A 19,525-nucleotide genomic window follows, 5' to 3' on the forward strand; every position below is an offset into this window, starting at 1 on the left:
GGGGTACCCAGGCCCCTAAAAAGAGAGGCAGGCAGGCAGAAGCTCTCAATGGTTTAACCATAATACAACTAAATACAATAACAATACACACATTTCACTTGAATTGGATTTCACTTTACAATTTTATAATTCAAAAAAAGTCGGGGGGGGGGGGCCCCGGGCTTCAGCCCACCCTAGCCCAACGGTAAGTCCGGCTCTGATGGGGACCACCTGGAACACCCTCAAGGAACAGTGGTGGTCCCCGGACCATAGGTTGAGAACCACTGTAAGTAAATAATGAATGATGATCACAGATGTCATGGATTGATCCATCCATCCGTCACTCGGTGCTCACTTGCTTCTGTCTGTGAGCAGGGAGTGCCATACACAGGGTAATGTTTTTCCTTTTGTGGACATTGCAAGGCACAACTCCTGACTCCCATACAAAATAAAAATGAATTAAAATAAAATAATTGAACTCTGACTGAAAGTGTACAAATGGAACACTCTCAGTTACATACAGACCCATAAGGGTCCATTTAATTCCTAACGATAATTTAGCTGGGGACCCCCTGGAACTCCCTCAAGGACCCCTGGGGGTCCCCCGACCCCACTTTGGGAATCATAGGCAAGAGGAACCAAAACAAGTGTCAATTCAAAATATGATTAATTAAAAACTGTTGAAAATTGGGAAAGTCGATATATAACAGTTCATATCAATGAAGACAATTATTATTTATCTTTAACAATAATAACAATAATAATATCAATGTTCTTCTTCTTCTTATTATTCATATTATTCACATCATTATTGTTTTATTGGTGGTTTTGAATTTTGATTCATATAAAAAAAATATTTGTGTTTTGACGGTGTGTGCGCGCGCGTGTACACACACACACACACACACACACACACACACACACACACACAGCTTCTTCAACACAAATGGACTGACTGGAATGATCAGCAACTGGAAAGGAGAAAAAAAACACACACATTTGTTTTGTATGTTTTTATATGAATGAATGAACGTTAACCTGCTTCTTCTTCTCGGCGTGTGTGGTTTTTTTAACGACATTTATATTAAATATTGTTCCATAAAAAACATGAACTTTAAACTCAGGAAATGATGAAGTTTGTCTTCATCCCAGAAGCTGCTGCTGCTGCTAGCCTGTTAGCCTCCAAGCTAACGCTCCAAACAGGAGCCTAAAGAGTTTAAAAAAACAACAAACAAACTGTTTAAACTCTAAAACACAGATTTACAAACAACAGAGACTCGTGTTTTTAACCGTGCATGACGTTTATAAATCTGCATTCTGCTGTTTATCTACAATAAAGAGCCACGCTAACACGAAGCTAACAGGCTAAAGTTAGTTAGCTCCGTGAGGCTAACGGCTAGGCTAGCTGCTGGAACGTGTTTTTACTTCCAGACAGAAACAACTTTGTCTTGTTTTGTTTTGTTTGTTATTTTTCTGAGGGCTTTTACTGTTTGACCGTAAAGCTGTGATTAGTGTTATTATTATTATCGTTATTGTTATTGTTACTATTATTATTAAATCAGTGATTCGGAGCTCCAGAGGGGAAGAAGGAAGGACCGGGGCTAGGCTCCTCTCTCTCCCCCTCTGAACGGACATGATGGCCGGGGAGCTCAGCGCGGAGGACCCGGCGGTGGCGGCGGGGGTCCCGGTGGTCGGGGGGGTCCCTCCTCCCGGAGGAGGAGGAGGTCCGACGGCCCCGGACCACCACCTCCTCCTCCAGCACCACCACCACCAGCAGCAGCAGCACCGGGACCTCCCGGCGTCCCTGTGCCGGCCGAGAGGCGCTGATCTGGGGCAGCAGCAGAACAACAACAGCGCCGGGAGCAGCAGCACGGGCTCGGGGTCCCCGGACTCCCCCACCCAGGACATCTACCAGCCGGTGATGATGATGGGGGACTGCGGTGGGGGTGAGGCTCCCAGCCGGGGGTCACCGACCGCCGGCGCCCCCTTCCTCCCCCCGCTGCCACCTGGGGGTCTGGTCACCCCGCCGGGTCCCCTGCCACCACCTCTGGGCGGTCTGGTCACCCCTCCGGGACCCATGCCACCGCCTCTGGGGGGTCTGGTCACCCCTCCGGGACCCCTGCCACCGCCTTTGGTCGGTCTGGGCACCCCTCCGGGACCCCTGCCACACCCTCTAGGGGGTCTGGGCACCCCTCCGGGGGGCTTGGGGGGTCCGCCGCCGCCCTCCTCGGGGGTGCTGGGCACCGTGGACGAGAGAGACGACCTGCAGGACGGTCCCGAGTTCGAAGAGGAGGAGGTGGTGTTCCCGCTGTCCGCACCGCCAACCAACCAGTAAGTTAACTTTATTATTATTGTTTTTGTTGTTGTTGTTTTTTGAGCGGTGTTTCCGCTCCAATACGCAGTTTTGTGTTCGTATCGTATCTGTATGACCCCCCCCCCCCCTGCGTGCGTTCCTGGGGGTCTGGATTTTCCGGGGACCCCCACACGCTAACTCTGTCATTTCTAGAAGATTTGTCCCCAAAATAATGAAAGTACAGTACAGTAACTATAACAATAAATGTATAGTTGCACCGCTCCGTTCACACAGGTGTGATTTTGTTGTTACCCCCTTGTTATTAACCAGTTATTAGTTAAGCCGGTGCGTGCGTGCGTGACCCACTAGTCACTTTGAGCACGTGGAAGCCCCTGACGGGCAAGTCTTAACCGACCACGTATGTATGTCGGACATTACTGACCAGGCCCCAAACCCTAACCTCAGTCTTAACCGGCCATGTTTGTCAGACACTGTCGCCTCAGTCTTAACCGGCCACGGTCTAAAACGTTTCTTTATCGCCCAAAAAGTTGTTTGGCACAAAAATAGCCGGTGAGCGAGGAGCCCCCACCAGGAGGACGTACTGTTGTCTGTCATTGAGGAGCCCCCACCGGAAGGTGTCTGTCTGTCTGTATGTAGGCCTATTCATAGTCTGGATTTTCGGTGGTGAGCTGACCACTGCTCCGGTGGTGAGCTGACCACCGCTCCGGTGGTGAGGTGACCACTGGAGCTGTAATAACGTTGAGCGGTGGTGAGTAAAAACAGAGAGAAGGGCTGGGACGGTGGTTTGCTCTTCACCGCGGCTCAGTGACGTCATGTTGTAGTTCAGTGGTCACCTCACCACCGATAAATCCATACTATGAATAACGCTTGTCTGTCTGTCTGTCTGTCTGCCTGTCTGCCTGCCTGTCTGTCTGTCTGTCTGTCTGTCTGTCTGTCTGTCTGTCTGTCTGTCTGTTTCTTATTGTAAGTGGATTTAGAGGGTATGTGTGTGACATCATCATCATACCAGGAAGTCATGCAGGAAAAACTACTTTCTGGCCTTGACAGTCCAATCAGAACAGTCCTATCTGAGTGACAGTCCATAAACACCAGTGGTTCTCGGGTACTCAGAGAGAGAGAGAGTGTGTGTGTGTGTGTGTGTGTGTGTGTGTGTGTGTGTGTGTGTGTGTGTGTGTGTGTGTGTGTGTGTGTGTGTGTGTGTGTGTGTGTGTGTGTGTGTGTGTGTGTGTGTGTGTGTGTGTGTGTGTGTGTGTGTGTGTGTGTGTGTGTGTGTGACACTAGAGCAGCGGTTCATGTGAAGGACCCCCACATTAACACTCATTAGCCCCGCAGACCCCCATTAGAACGTATTTGCCAGGGACCCCCATGAGAGAAGACGGCTCTAGCAGTGATCAAGTTCAAGGACCCCCGATTTGACCTGAATGCCCATTTAATGGCATTTCTATCTCTGGGACCCCCATATTGTAAAAACAATGTCAATTTAACTCAGAGAGTGTACAAATGGAACCAATTGTACACTCTCAGAGTTACATTACCCATAAGGGTCCATTTGGTTCCAAAGTATAATTTAGCTAGGGACCCCCTGGAACTCCCTCAAGGACCCCTGGGGGTCCCCAAGGACCCCTGGGGGTCCCCGGACCCCACTTTGGGAGCCACTGAACTAGAAGACAATGTCTGACTCCAAGTCTTTATTTTATTACTGGGTGGACATTGGGTGGAGAGCGCACACGCCGTGCACGTTAGACTGCTGTGTGTGTGGCCGTGCACGTTAGACTGCTGTGTGTGTGTGTGGCCGTGCACGTTAGACTGCTGTGTGTGGCCGTGCGCGTTAGACTGCTGTGTGTGTGTGGCCGTGCACGTTAGACTGCTGTGTGTGTGGCCGTGCACGTTAGACTGCTGTGTGTGTGTGTGGCCGTGCACGTTAGACTGCTGTGTGTGTGGCCGTGCACGTTAGACTGCTGTGTGTGTGTGTGGCCGTGCACGTTAGACTGCTGTGTGTGGCCGTGCGCGTTAGACTGCTGTGTGTGTGTGTGGCCGTGCACGTTAGACTGCTGTGTGTGTGGCCGTGCACGTTAGACTGCTGTGTGTGTGTGTGTGTGGCCGTGCACGTTAGACTGCTGTGTGTGGCCGTGCGCGTTAGACTGCTGTTTGTGTGTGGCCGTGCACGTTAGACTGCTGTTTGTGTGGCCGTGCACGTTAGACTGCTGTGTGTGTGGCTGTGCACGTTAGACTGCTGTGTGTGTGGCCGTGCACGTTAGACTGCTGTGTGTGTGGCCGTGCACGTTAGACTGCTGTGTGTGTGTGGCCGTTAATGGCCCCGCTAGGGTCCATTTGGTTCCATTTGTAAACTCTGAGTTAAAATAACATTGATTTTACAATATATATTGGGGGTCCCAGAGATAGAAATGCCATTGAATGGGGGTCCGTAGACTAATGCATGTCAAACTGGGGGTCCTTGAAATTAAACGGGTTGAGAATCACTGCTAGAGCTGTAGAAATCTCTTATGGGGGTCCCTGGCATATCTCTTCAAATGGGGGTCCGCAAGCTAATTGGTGTCAATTTGGGGGTCCTTGACATGAAAAAGTTTGAGAATCACTGCGTTAGACTCTGTGTGGCTGTGTGTTTGGGACCTCAGACTGTGTGTGTTTGGGACCTCAGACGGTGTGTGTTTGGGACCTCAGACTGTGTGTGTTTGGGACCTCAGACTGCTGTGTGTTTGGGACCTCAGACTGCTGTGTGTTTGGGACCTCAGACTGTGTGTGTTTGGGACCTCAGACTGCTGTGTGTTTGGGACCTCAGACTGTGTGTGTTTGGGACCTCAGACTGTGTGTGTTTGGGACCTCAGACGGTGTGTGTTTGGGACCTCAGACTGTGTGTGTTTGGGACCTCAGACTGCTGTGTGTTTGGGACCTCAGACTGCGGTGTGTTTGGGACCTCAGACTGTGTGTGTTTGGGACCTCAGACTGCTGTGTGTTTGGGACCTCAGACTGTGTGTGTTTGGGACCTCAGACTGTGTGTGTTTGGGACCTCAGACTGTGTGTGTTTGGGACCTCAGACTGTGTGTGTGGGACCTCAGACTGTGTGTGTGGGACCTCAGACTGTGTGTGTTTGGGACCTCAGACTGCTGTGTGTTTGGGACCTCAGACTGTGTGTGTGTTTGGGACCTCAGACTGTGTGTGTTTGGGACCTCAGACTGTGTGTGTTTGGGACCTCAGACTGTGTGTGTTTGGGACCTCAGACTGTGTGTGTTTGGGACCTCAGACTGCTGTGTGTTTGGGACCTCAGACTGCTGTGTGTTTGGGACCTCAGACTGTGTGTGTTTGGGACCTCAGACTGTGTGTGTGTTTGGGACCTCAGACTGCTGTGTGTTTGGGACCTCAGACTGTGTGTGTTTGGGACCTCAGACTGCTGTGTGTTTGGGACCTCAGACTGTGTGTGTGTTTGGGACCTCAGACTGTGTGTGTTTGGGACCTCAGACTGCTGTGTTTTTGGGACCTCAGACTGCTGTGTGTTTGGGACCTCAGACTGCTGTGTGTTTGGGACCTCAGACTGTGTGTTTGGGACCTCAGACTGTGTGTTTGGGACCTCAGACTGTGTGTGTTTGGGACCTCAGACTGCTGTGTGTTTGGGACCTCAGACTGTGTGTGTGTGGGACCTCAGACTGTGTGTGTTTGGGACCTCAGACTGCTGTGTGTTTGGGACCTCAGGCTGTGTGTGTTTGGGACCTCAGACTGTGTGTGTTTGGGACCTCAGACTGCTGTGTTTTTGGGACCTCAGACTGTGTGTGTTTGGGACCTCAGGCTGCTGTGTGTTTGGGACCTCAGACTGTGTGTGTTTGGGACCTCAGACTGTGTGTGTTTGGGACCTCAGACTGTGTGTTTGGGACCTCAGACTGCTGTGTGTTTGGGACCTCAGACTGTGTGTGTTTGGGACCTCAGACTGTGTGTGTTTGGGACCTCAGACTGTGTGTTTGGGACCTCAGACTGCTGTGTGTGTTTGGGACCTCAGACTGTGTGTGTTTGGGACCTCAGACTGCTGTGTGTTTAGGACCTCAGACTGTGTGTGTTTGTGGCCTCAGACTGTGTGTTTGGGACCTCAGACTGTGTGTTTGGGACCTCAGACTGTGTGTGTTTGGGACCTCAGACTGTGTGTGTGTTTGGGACCTCAGACTGTGTGTGTTTGGGACCTCAGACTGTGTGTGTTTGGGACCTCAGACTGTGTGTGTTTGGGACCTCAGACTGTGTGTGTTTGGGACCTCAGACTGTGTGTGTTTGGGACCTCAGACTGCTGTGTGTTTGGGACCTCAGACTGCTGTGTGTTTGGGACCTCAGACTGCTGTGTGTTTGGGACCTCAGACTGTGTGTGTTTGGGACCTCAGACTGTGTGTGTGTTTGGGACCTCAGACTGCTGTGTGTTTGGGACCTCAGACTGTGTGTGTTTGGGACCTCAGACTGCTGTGTGTTTGGGACCTCAGACTGTGTGTGTGTTTGGGACCTCAGACTGTGTGTGTTTGGGACCTCAGTCTGTGTGTGTGTGGGACCTCAGACTGCTGTGTTTTTGGGACCTCAGACTGTGTGTGTTTGGGACCTCAGGCTGCTGTGTGTTTGGGACCTCAGACTGTGTGTGTTTGGGACCTCAGACTGTGTGTTTGGGACCTCAGACTGTGTGTGTTTGGGACCTCAGACTGCTGTGTGTTTGGGACCTCAGACTGTGTGTGTTTGGGACCTCAGACTGTGTGTGTTTGGGACCTCAGACTGCTGTGTGTTTAGGACCTCAGACTGTGTGTGTTTGTGACCTCAGACTGTGTGTTTGGGACCTCAGACTGTGTGTTTGGGACCTCAGACTGTGTGTGTTTGGGACCTCAGACTGTGTGTGTTTGGGACCTCAGACTGTGTGTGTTTGGGACCTCAGACTGTGTGTGTTTGGGACCTCAGACTGTGTGTGTTTGGGACCTCAGACTGTGTGTGTTTGGGACCTCAGACTGCTGTGTGTTTGGGACCTCAGACTGCTGTGTGTTTGGGACCTCAGACTGCTGTGTGTTTGGGACGTCAGGCTGTGTGTGTTTGGGACCTCAGACTGTGTGTGTTTGGGACGTCAGGCTGTGTGTGTTTGGGACGTCAGGCTGTGTGTGTTTGGGACCTCAGACTGTGTGTGTTTGGGACAATTTACAATTTACAATTTAGGCATTTAGCAGACGCTCTTAGTCCAGAGCGACTTACATTAAGCAAGAACAAAAAACATGGGAATACATCACATATGTAAAATACATTTATCGCGAAACATGCATAAGCTAAGAACGTGACTAGAACATATCTATATAATGACACTATACATATAAACTATAACTAGAACATATCTATATAATGACACTATACATATAAACTATACATATATGCTATACTATGCTGTACATATATACTATGAAGTGCTATGACTACATACAATGCACTTATTGTGCTGTCTACATGACATGCTATAAGTCTGTTTCAAATGCTATATAAGGGAAGTCAGGCTGTGTGTGTTTGGGACCTCAGACTGTGTGTTTGGACCGTACCATTGGACTGGACCGTACCATTAACCCTGTGTGTTTCCCAGGTGGTACCATGGTAAACTGGACCGTACCATTGCGGAGGAGCGACTGCGGCAGGCCAGGGAACCAGGAAGTTATCTGATCAGAGAGAGCGACCGACGGCCGGGATCCTTCGTCCTGTCCTTCCTGAGCATGACCAGCGTGGTCAACCACTTCAGGTACGCACGCACACACACACGCATGGACACGCACACACATAGACACATTGCGCCACATTTTCACGATTTTTCAAAAATAGCAGATCTGAGAGCTTGCCGAGCTACGAGCTTGTAGATCTGCTATTTTTCAACAGCTAAAGTATAACACAAGTAAGACGCGCGAACGCGGGAAGCGAACGCAGCTCGTAAATTGCAAAAACAACAATTAGAATAAATTACGTAATTTATGTTTTTTTTTAAGTTCTCTATTTGTTGTGTTTTTTAAGATTTTGTTTAAGTTAAGTATTTTTTTAAGTTAAGTATTTTTTTAAGTTAAGTTTTTTAAGTTTTTCCTTTTAAAGTTTTTCCTTTTTAAGTTTTTTTTTTTTTTTAAGTTAAGTTTTCTTTTAAGTTAAGTTTTTCCTTAAAGTTTTTCCTTTTTTAAGTTTTTTTTTATTTTTTAAGTTAAGTTTTTTTTTAAGTTAAGTTTTTTAAGTTTTTCCTTTTAAAGTTTTTCCTTTTTTTTAAGTTAAGTTTTCTTTTAAGTTAAGTTTTTCCTTAAAGTTTTTCCTTTTTAAGTGTTTTTTTTAAGTTAAGTTTTTTTTTTAAGTTAAGTTTTTTTTAAGTCAAGTTTTGTGCGTGCGTGCGTGCGTGCGTGCGTGCGTGCGTGCGTGCATGCGGTGCGTGTGTGTGCGTGTCTGTGCACGTGCATGTGTGTGTGTGTTTTTGTGTGTGATACAGCTGCGCCCTCTGGTGGTGGGCGGGTGGTGTTACAGCGTGACACACACACACACAGACACACAGACACACAGACAGGATCTGCTGGGTCTCATAGTAAATGCTCACTGCGTTCGCAATAATGCTTAAAACACCAAAAGGGGTTCCCGTCCTGAATGGGATAAGCTAGATGTGCCGAAGGTGAGCAGAACGTCTAGTTTGTAACATTCCTAATTGACATCATCGTTAACCCTTTAGGATCATCGCCATGTGTGGAGACTATTGCATATATTTACATATATTATCGTTAACCCTTCAGGATCATCGCCATGTGTGGAGACTATTACATCGGTGGGCGGCGCTTCTCGTCTCTCTCCGACCTGATTGGCTACTACAGCTACGTTTCCTGTCTGCTGAAAGGAGAGAAGCTGCTGTCTCCAGTGGCGCCCCCAGAGGTGAGAACAGGACATTACATCATTATTATTATTATTATAACGGGTGAGAACCTGGTACTGCCGTACACCGTGAAATCAGAAATGACCTTCGAACATCGCCGATCTGATCACCACGGACAGCGCCGTAGAGAAAACGGCGCCTAAACATCGCGGCTAAAACAGAAGCTAACGGGTGCGCGCACTCAAACAGGGCAGGCGGGGGCCCTAGCAACCGGCCCCTAGCAACCGGAGTGAAAGTGGAAAACAGCGAGGCCTTCTCGTGTTGATATAAAACGTCTTAGAACGAGTATACTCGTCCTGAGCATCAGATGTGTTAACACATCGACTGCCACCATGCTTTCAGTCTGTGTCCATGCTTGTCTTATTCAAGGGGCAAAGATTAGCCGGAGGCGACAATAAGTGTCATATAGTGTCATTAGATATATTTTAATTTAATTGTTGCTAATTGTCTTCCAGCCTGTAGAAGACAGGAGGAGAGTCCGCGCCATTCTGCCTTATACCAAAGTACCTGACACCGATGAGATAAGGTAGTGTGTGTGTGTGTGTGTGTGTGTGTGTGTGTGTGTGTGTGTGTGTGTGTGTGTGTGTGTGTGTGCGTGTGCGTGTGCGCGTGCGTGCGTGCGTTCGTGTACACAGTGAGAACCATGACAGTGGTTTGGTTTCACACTCATGTAGTTACCCCATCGCTCAGATCAGGCCTACACAGGGAGGCTGCTGGCAGAACAGTCACAAAAAACGCCGGGACAACGCTCCACACGTCCCAAACTCTTCTCCCTTCTGGCTCCAAAACTATGGAATTAACTTCCCATTACAGTCAGAACTACAGACTCACTCCCAATCTAAACTATGGAATGAACTTCCCATTGCAGTCAGAACTACAGACTCACTCCCAATCTAAACTATGGAATTAACTTCCCATTGCAGTCAGAACTACAGACTCACTCCCAATCTAAACTATGGAATGAACTTCCCATTGCAGTCAGAACTACAGACTCACTCCCAATCTAAACTATGGAATGAACTTCCCATTGCAGTCAGAACTACAGACTCACTCCCAATCTAAACTATGGAATGAACTTCCCATTACAGTCAGAACTACAGACTCACTCCCAATCTAAACTATGGAATGAACTTCCCATTGCAGTCAGAACTACAGACTCATTCCCAATCTAAACTATGGAATGAACTTCCCATTGCAGTCAGAACTACAGACTCATTCCCAATCTAAACTATGGAATGAACTTCCCATTGCAGTCAGAACTACAGACTCACTCCCAATATTCCACCGTAGTCTGAAAACCCACCTCTTCAGACTCCATTTTAGCCCGTAGCCCCTCCCCTAGCCTCGACGACCTTACAGGCGTATGGAAAGGCAAAAATTACGTAACTTAGATGGCATTTATTATAGACGGAGCATTCTATAGTGTAGACTCATAGTTAGACAGATGTTAGGTTCTTATGATCCTAGATGACTATTTCTTGCTTACTGTAAATCACTCTGGATTAAGAGAGGCTGATAAATGAATACATTGTGTTATAAACGTCCAGACACCTGGCAGCTCTTCCAGAAGAACTGATGAATAATATTCATAACAATATTTACCCTTCAGCTTCCTTATGAATCATAATCATAATCATAACAATAATGCTTCAGCTTCCTGAAAGGAGACATGTTCATCGTCCACAACGAGTTGGATGACGGTTGGATGTGGGTGACCAACGTGAGGACCGAAGAGGGAGGCCTGATCGTTGAGGACCTGGTGGAGGATGTGGTGAGTTAATACTACTAGTACTAGTTAACACTACTACTACTATACTACTAATACTAAGGACTGATCGTAGAGGACCTGGTGGAGGATGTGGTGAGTTAATACTACTAGTACTAGTTAACACTACTACTACTATACTACTAATACTAAGGACTGATCGTAGAGGACCTGGTGGAGGATGTGGTGAGTTAATACTACTAGTACTAGTTAACACTACTACTACTATACTACTAATACTAAGGACTGATCGTAGAGGACCTGGTGGAGGATGTGGTGAGTTAATACTACTAGTACTAGTTAACACTACTACTACTATACTACTAATACTAAGGACTGATCGTAGAGGACCTGGTAGAGGATGTGGTGAGATTATGGGCCACTATAGTTCCACACTCACTCCAGAGGACCACTATGGTTCCACACTCACTCCAGAGGGCCACTATAGTTCCACACTCACTCCAGAGGGCCACTATAGTTCCACACTCACTCCAGAGGGCCACTATAGTTCCACACTCACTCCAGAGGGCCACTATAGTTCCACACTCACTCCAGAGGGCCACTATAGTTCCACACTCACTCCAGAGGGGCCACATTGCATATTTCTTTCGTAGCAAAAATAGGCGATCTACAAGCTGTGATGCGCTTTGAGCTTGTAGATCGGCTATTTTTGCAATTATTGTCTCCACCAGGCCGAAGGCATGGGGAGAGAGTATGTTTTGCACTCCGTCCGTGTGTGTGTGTGCGTCCGTTACCAGCTAATCTCCGGCACCGTTGGCCCGATCCATGCCAAACTTTGCACACACACTCCCTGGATGCCAACGATGAACCTCTGCCCCACATTTTCCAGAACGGCCTGTTATAGCGCCACCAGGAGGCCGACTTTTGTAAAACACATTTTTTGATATTACTCCTCCATATTTTGTCCAAAAATCCCGCAAATCGTTACACAGTATCTCTATAGTCATGTGATCAAGACAGATCTGTCCGATATTGCATATTCCATCCTGATTGGCTAACAGTGACTTTCAAAATTTGCAGGATTGGCCCGATTTGCCATCCAAGTCGTAAGAAGAAATTGTACCTTTTTCACATTGGCCTATTATAGCGCCACCAGGAGGCCACAACCTGACCTGCCCTGGTGGAGACCTGTGCCCCGAGGGGCACTTTTTCTAGTTCGAATTGAAATCCTGAATAATCTTTTGCTATTTTTGAATTGGAATCCTGAAAACGTTCCAAGTCACGTTTCCACGTCACGTTTCCAAGTCAGGTTTCCAAGTCAGGTTTCCAAGTCAGGTTTCCAAGTCAGGTTTCCAAGTCACGTTTCCAAGTCAGGTTTCCAAGTCAGGTTTCCAAGTCAGGTTTCCAAGTCAGGTTTCCAAGTCAGGTTTCCAAGTCACGTTTCCAAGTCACGTTTCCAAGTCACGTTTCCAAGTCACGTTTCCAAGTCAGGTTTCCAAGTCACGTTTCTAAGTTATCCGTAGACTAATACATGTCAAACTGAGGGTCCTTTTAAACAGGTTGAGAATCACTGCTAGAGCTGTAAAAATCTTCTCTAAATCTTAATCTTACTTACTTTTTAGGAAATGTTTGCGTTGAGTCTCTGTGAAAATGTTAAGGGTGGGCCTTAACATTTTGGTGCTTGTACCAAATGAGTAAGTAAGAAGAAGTAGGAAGTGAACCCAGTGTCGATGACATCAGAGACACTGGGCTCACTGCTAAAATCTAAAATATCTAAAACCACATATTGCACACATAAAGACCCCCAGGAAAGTGTTCTAAATCTTCTAAACGTCATTAACATTCTTTTCTTTTGCAAAAAGGGTGAAGTGTCCCTTTAGACTGGGGGTTTCTCAAAGCATCCCAGAGGTGTAACGCTGTCTTTATCTCCTCTAATGATCGTCAAAGGTCACAATGTTGCTGAAATCCTTTCGGAAATCCTCGAGCGCTGCTGCTGCGTTGTCTTTTATGCCAGCAGCAAAAGGCTTAACACAATCAGTGCCGGAAGTCCTTCAAAATAGGAGCTCTGGGGTGCCGGAAAGACATGGCCGCTTTTACTCGGAAACTCACGACCCGGAAACAATCCACTAAAAAAAGTTTACTTTACATAGCTAGCTTACATTGCGATCGTTTTAATTTATACGATATATGATCCAAAAAGCGTTCATATTTTGCGGGAGAGACGGATGCGGAGCAGAAATGAAGCGCCAGTATATCGATCCGTTCAACACCACGGAGAGCGCCCTGGATTAGGAGAGACGAGTCATTCTTTCCGCCGCGCTAACGGCTAAGTCAATGGTACCATTTTATTTAATTTCAAATGAATTATTATTTCAAAATTGGACATAAAAAAAGACAACATTTTATTACTACACATTAACTAACTACTAATTGTAGTAATATCCTCCAAGTTTGAGAATGGAATTGTCGCCAGAATTAATAGCCTATATATGGCGCCGACATCGGCCGCTGTGATTGGCCGGAAGGAAGCTGTGCTGTTCAATAATGGCGATGTTGTTTTTTTTCAGGGGCGGGAAGAGGATCCACACGAAGGAAAAGTGTGAGTTTAAACTTTACTTTCTTTTCAAAATATGTTTTATTTAATTTAAAAAATGACAGAGAATGAGAGAAATAATGACAAGACAAAGCCAGGCCTCTCACAGCCATGCCTCTCTCCGCTTCATGTCCTAATGTCCTAAAGAATAAGGTCGCGGATACACGCAGCCGAAATGAGTTTTCTTCGACGGGTGGCTGGCATCTCCCTTAGAGATAGGGTGATAAGTTCATCTCCCTTAGAGATAGGGTGAGAAGTTAATCTCCCTTAGAGATAGGGTGAGAAGTTCATCTCCCTTAGAGATAGGGTGAGAAGTTAATCTCCCTTAGAGATAGGGTGAGAAGTTCATCTCCCTTAGAGACAGGGTGAGAAGTTCATCTCCCTTAGAGATAGGGTGAGAAGTTCACCTCCCTTAGAGATAGGGTGAGAAGTTCATCTCCCTTAGAGATAGGGTGAGAAGTTCATCTCCCTTAGAGATAGGGTGAGAAGTTCATCTCCCTTAGAGATAGGGTGAGAAGTTCATCTCCCTTAGAGATAGGGTGAGAAGTTCATCTCCCTTAGAGATAGGGTGAGAAGTTCATCTCCCTTAGAGATAGGGTGAGAAGTTCACCTCCTTTAGAGATAGTGTGAGAAGTTCACCTCCCTTAGAGATAGGGTGAGAAGTTCATCTCCCTTAGAGATAGGGTGAGAAGTTCATCTCCCTTAGAGATAGGGTGAGTGAGAAGTTCATCTCCCTTAGAGATAGGGTGAGTGAGAAGTTCATCTCCCTTAGAGATAGGGTGAGAAGTTCATCTCCCTTAGAGATAGGGTGAGAAGTTCAGTCACACGAGAGAGACTCGGAGTAGAACCGCTGCTCCTTCGCCTGGAAACAACATATTCTCAGATGGGGGTTTGCGTCTAAATAAAAATTTTTTTAGGGGCCTTGTCATGAAATACTTTGAGAACGACTGACATAAAAACATGGGTTTTTCAGAAAACTGAGGATTTAGAATCGTCCTCAGGTCCAAATGGGTTAAAACATTGTAATATTGATCCTTTTATTGATCCAGGGTGTAGCAGGGACCACCTGGGTCATGTACAGTATACAGTGTAATCAATGTGTTTATTAACACCTTGGATGTCCAAGCCGGAGTTCTCCGTCCAAGTGCAAGGTCACGGTCAAGTGCCCAAGCCGGAGATTGATAAACAAGACGGAGATTAATGAAAACAAAACCGTTCGCATCGCTCTAGAGCCTTGGAGCGCTTGTTGCCCGATCCGATGACGTGTCAAAAAGTGACACGTCATCTCCCCTGCCTTTTTAGCTGACGAAAAATCTTAAAACGATCATAACTCCCGATCTAAATCATCCCGTCTAATTCTGAAAAAAGATCCTGTGTTAGACGGCGCTCAGCGGTCCAGTCGCTAGTCGCGATAGATTTATTATTACCTCCCGTTGTTGTCGATCGACTCTAGAGTGGTGTGGCTATTGTTAGCTGCTACACAGACATGCACACCAGCTTCCGGTGCGCCGGTAAAAGTGGTCCGTGCGCTACAAATGATGGGCACCCTGGATGAAATGGATTAAATAGTTCCGGGCTTCTAAGGTGTTAACACAATCAGCGCCGGGATTTCTTTCAAATTAGAAGCTCAGGGTGCCGGGAAGATATGGCAGCTTTTACTCTGAAAGCCAGGGGCTTCCGTTCCGTACAAAAACCGGGAGCCATAATGTTGCTTGCTTACCTTTACGATGACTACGATAAAGTCTCTCTAGAAGCGTTAATATTCCGGGCGAGAGGGATGTTGTTGAAGTCAGAAATGAAGACAGAAGTAGAGCCATCTGGTCAGAACCACGGAGAGCTTCAGAACCACGGAGAGCTCCCTAGATTACGCACGGCGAGCCTTTCTTTCTGTAAACAGGGAAGTGAACGGCAGAGGATGGGCCAACCCCAAAACAAAGAAAATAAAATCTGAATATATTCTCCGTTTTGATATCAAAGACAAAGCGCTAGGACGTGTGTACACGTCGTCACAATCAGTGGGTTGGATTAGCTATGACGGCTCCACACGTCTGAAGTGTAATTAATGAATGTGTAAATGAATTACCAGGTGGTATCACGGGAAGATCAGCAAGCAGGAAGCATACACGCTGCTGATGACAGGTATTATTATTATTATTACTATTATTATTACTTCCACTTTTTTTCAAATTTTAACCCTGTTCGATTCATCGAAATAACCTTTCCTTTTTTCTGGTGACTGATTCTCTCTCTCTCTCTCTCTCTCTCTCTCTCTCTCTCTCTCTCTCTCTGTGTATACCTATCTCTCTCTCTCTGACTCTCTCTCTCTCTCTCTCTCTCTCTCTCTCTCTCTCTCTCTCTCTCTCTCTCTCTCTGTGTATACCTATCTCTCTCTCTCTCTCTCTCTCTCTCTCTCTCTCTCTCTCTGTCCCTATGTCTCTCTCTCGCAGTGGGCCAGGTGTGCAGCTTCCTCGTTCGCCCCTCAGACAACACTCCAGGAGATTACTCTCTGTTCTTTCGTACCAATGAGAACATCCAAAGGTTTAAGATCTGCCCCACGCCCAACAACCACGCCCCCCCACGCCCCGCCACGCCCAACAACCAGTACATGATGGGAGGACGTTATTACAACAGGTAGTTATACTAACCTAACCCTAACCTTACCCCTACCCCTAACCCTAACCCTAACCCACGCCCAACAACCAGTACATGATGGGAGGGAGATACTACAACAGGTAGTTATTATTACTAACCTTACCCCTACCCCTAACCCTAACCCTAACCCTAACCCTAACCCTAACCCTAACCCACGCCCAACAACCAGTACATGATGGGAGGGAGATACTACAACAGGTAGTTATACTAACCTAACCCTAACCTTACCCCTACCCCTAACCCACGCCCAACAACCAGTACATGATGGGAGGGAGATACTACAACAGGTAGTTATACTAACCTAACCCTAACCTTACCCCTACCCCTAACCCACGCCCAACAACCAGTACATGATGGGAGGGAGATACTACAACAGGTAGTTATTATTACTAACCTAACCCTAACCCCTAACCCACACCCAACAACCAGTACATGATGCGAGGGAGATACTACAACAGGTAGTTATTATTACTAACCCTAACCCCTAACCCACACCCAACAACCAGTACATGATGCGAGGGAGATACTACAACAGGTAGTTATTATTACTAACCCTAACCCTAACCCATGCCCTACAACCAGTACATGATGCGAGGGAGATACTACAACAGGTAGTTATTATTACTAACCTAACCCTAACCCATGCCCTACAACCAGTACATGATGGGAGGACGATATTATAACAGGTTAATCTAGTTACCTAGCCCTGGTCTGTCTTTCTGTCCAGTGTGGATGACATAATTGTAATGAGTTGTACCTGTCTGTCTTTCTGTCCAGCGTGGATGACATAATTGTAATGAGTTGTACCTGTCTGTCTTTCTGTCCAGTGTTGATGACATCATCGAGCACTATAAGAAAGAGCAGATCGTTGAGGGATACAACCTGAAGGATGCTGTTTCAGTTCAGGTAAAAATACTCATGTACTCATAATATATACTATAATACTACTACTACTAATGTACTCATACTGTATACTATAATACTACTACTACTACAACCTGAAGGATGCGGTTTCAGTTCAGGTCAAAATAATTAGCACAGGTGATCTAAATGTTATAAATGTGTTCCTCCCAGCACCAGGAACAGGTGATCTAAATGTTATAAATGTGTTCCTCCCAGCGCCAGGAACAGGTGATCTAAATGTGTTCCCCCCAGCACCAGGAACAGGTGATCTAAATGTTATAAATGTGTTCCTCCCAGCGCCAGGAACAGGTGATCTAAATGTTATAAATGTGTTCCTCCCAGCACCAGGAACAGGTGATCTAAATGTTATAAATGTGTTCCTCTCAGCACCAGGAACAGGTGATTTAAATGTTATAAATGTGTTCCTCCCAGCACCAGGAACAGGTGATCTAAAGGTGTATAAATGTGTTCCTCTCGGCACCAGGAACAGGTGATCTAAATGTTATAAATGTGTTCCTCCCAGCACCAGGAACAGGTGATCTAAAGGTGTATAAATGTGTTCCTCCCAGCACCAGGAACAGGTGATCTAAAGGTGTATAAATGTGTTCCTCCCAGCACCAGGAACAGGTGATCTCCGACATCGTGGACGGTAAGGAGATCTACAACACCGTCCGACGGAAACCCAAAGACGCTTTCTACAAGAACATCGTCAAGAAAGGATACATCCTGTTTAATAAAGGTACTACATCCTGTTAGTATAGGATACATCCTGTTACTATAGGATACATCCTGTTAGTATAGGACACATCCTGTTAGTATAGGATACATCCTGTTAATATAGGATACATCCTGTTAGTATAGGATACATCCTGTTAATATAGGATACATCCTGTTAGTATAGGACACATCCTGTTAGTATAGGATACATCCTGTTAATATAGGACACATCCTGTTAGTATAGGATACATCCTGTTAATATAGGATACATCCTGTTAGATACATCCTGTTACTATAGGATACATCCTGTTAGTATAGGACACATCCTGTTAGTATAGGATACATCCTGTTAGTATAGGATACATCCTGTTAGTATAGGATACATCCTGTTAGTATAGGATACATCCTGTTACTATAGGATACATCCTGTTTAATAAAGGTACTACATCCTGTTAGTATAGGACACATCCTGTTAGTATAGGATACATCCTGTTAGTATAGGATACATCCTGTTAGTATAGGATACATCCTGTTAGTATAGGATACATCCTGTTAGTATAGGATACATCCTGTTAGTATAGGATACATCCTGTTAGTATAGGATACATCCTGTTACTATAGGATACATCCTGTTTAATAAAGGTACTACATCCTGTTAGTATAGGATACATCCTGTTACTATAGGATACATCCTGTTAGTATAGGACACATCCTGTTAGTATAGGATACATCCTGTTAATATAGGATACATCCTGTTAGTATAGGATACATCCTGTTAATATAGGATACATCCTGTTAGTATAGGACACATCCTGTTAGTATAGGATACATCCTGTTAATATAGGACACATCCTGTTAGTATAGGATACATCCTGTTAATATAGGATACATCCTGTTAGATACATCCTGTTACTATAGGATACATCCTGTTAGTATAGGACACATCCTGTTAGTATAGGATACATCCTGTTAGTATAGGATACATCCTGTTAATATAGGATACATCCTGTTAGTATAGGATACATCCTGTTAATATAGGATACATCCTGTTAGTATAGGACACATCCTGTTAGTATAGGATACATCCTGTTAATATAGGACACATCCTGTTAGTATAGGATACATCCTGTTAATATAGGATACATCCTGTTAGATACATCCTGTTAGTATAGGATACATCCTGTTAGTATAGGATACATCCTGTTAATATAGGACACATCCTGTTAGTATAGGATACATCCTGTTAATATAGGATACATCCTGTTAGATACATCCTGTTACTATAGGATACATCCTGTTAGTATAGGACACATCCTGTTAGTATAGGATACATCCTGTTACTATAGGATACATCCTGTTAGTATAGGATACATCCTGTTAGTATAGGATACATCCTGTTAATATAGGATACATCCTGTTAGTATAGGATACATCCTGTTACTATAGGATACATCCTGTTAATATAGGACACATCCTGTTAGTATAGGATACATCCTGTTAATATAGGATACATCCTGTTAGTATAGGACACATCCTGTTAGTATAGGATACATCCTGTTAATATAGGACACATCCTGTTAGTATAGGATACATCCTGTTAATATAGGATACATCCTGTTAGATACATCCTGTTACTATAGGATACATCCTGTTAGTATAGGACACATCCTGTTAGTATAGGATACATCCTGTTAGATACATCCTGTTACTATAGGATACATCCTGTTAGTATAGGACACA

At 45.7% G+C, this 19,525-nt stretch overlaps 1 protein-coding gene across 1 annotated transcript in view; it reads left to right on the forward strand.

Annotated features, from left to right (window-relative positions):
- The first annotated feature begins 908 nt into the window (after nt 1-908).
- The window catches only part of rasa1a (RAS p21 protein activator (GTPase activating protein) 1a), a 55,720-nt gene continuing 37,103 nt past the window's right edge, over nt 909-19,525 (forward strand). The window contains exons 1-10 of the mRNA XM_079518945.1: nt 909-2,310; nt 7,890-8,042; nt 9,058-9,193; nt 9,650-9,720; nt 10,848-10,965; nt 13,488-13,519; nt 15,600-15,652; nt 15,961-16,144; nt 16,993-17,071; nt 17,684-17,807. Of these exons, the coding sequence (XP_079375071.1) occupies nt 1,613-2,310; nt 7,890-8,042; nt 9,058-9,193; nt 9,650-9,720; nt 10,848-10,965; nt 13,488-13,519; nt 15,600-15,652; nt 15,961-16,144; nt 16,993-17,071; nt 17,684-17,807 (1,648 nt within the window). The 5' untranslated portion in view covers nt 909-1,612. The remainder of the gene's footprint in view (nt 2,311-7,889; nt 8,043-9,057; nt 9,194-9,649; nt 9,721-10,847; nt 10,966-13,487; nt 13,520-15,599; nt 15,653-15,960; nt 16,145-16,992; nt 17,072-17,683; nt 17,808-19,525) is intronic.

Source organism: Electrona antarctica (genome assembly GCF_951216825.1).
Source record: "Electrona antarctica genome assembly, chromosome: 13".
NCBI lineage: Eukaryota > Metazoa > Chordata > Actinopteri > Myctophiformes > Myctophidae > Electrona > Electrona antarctica.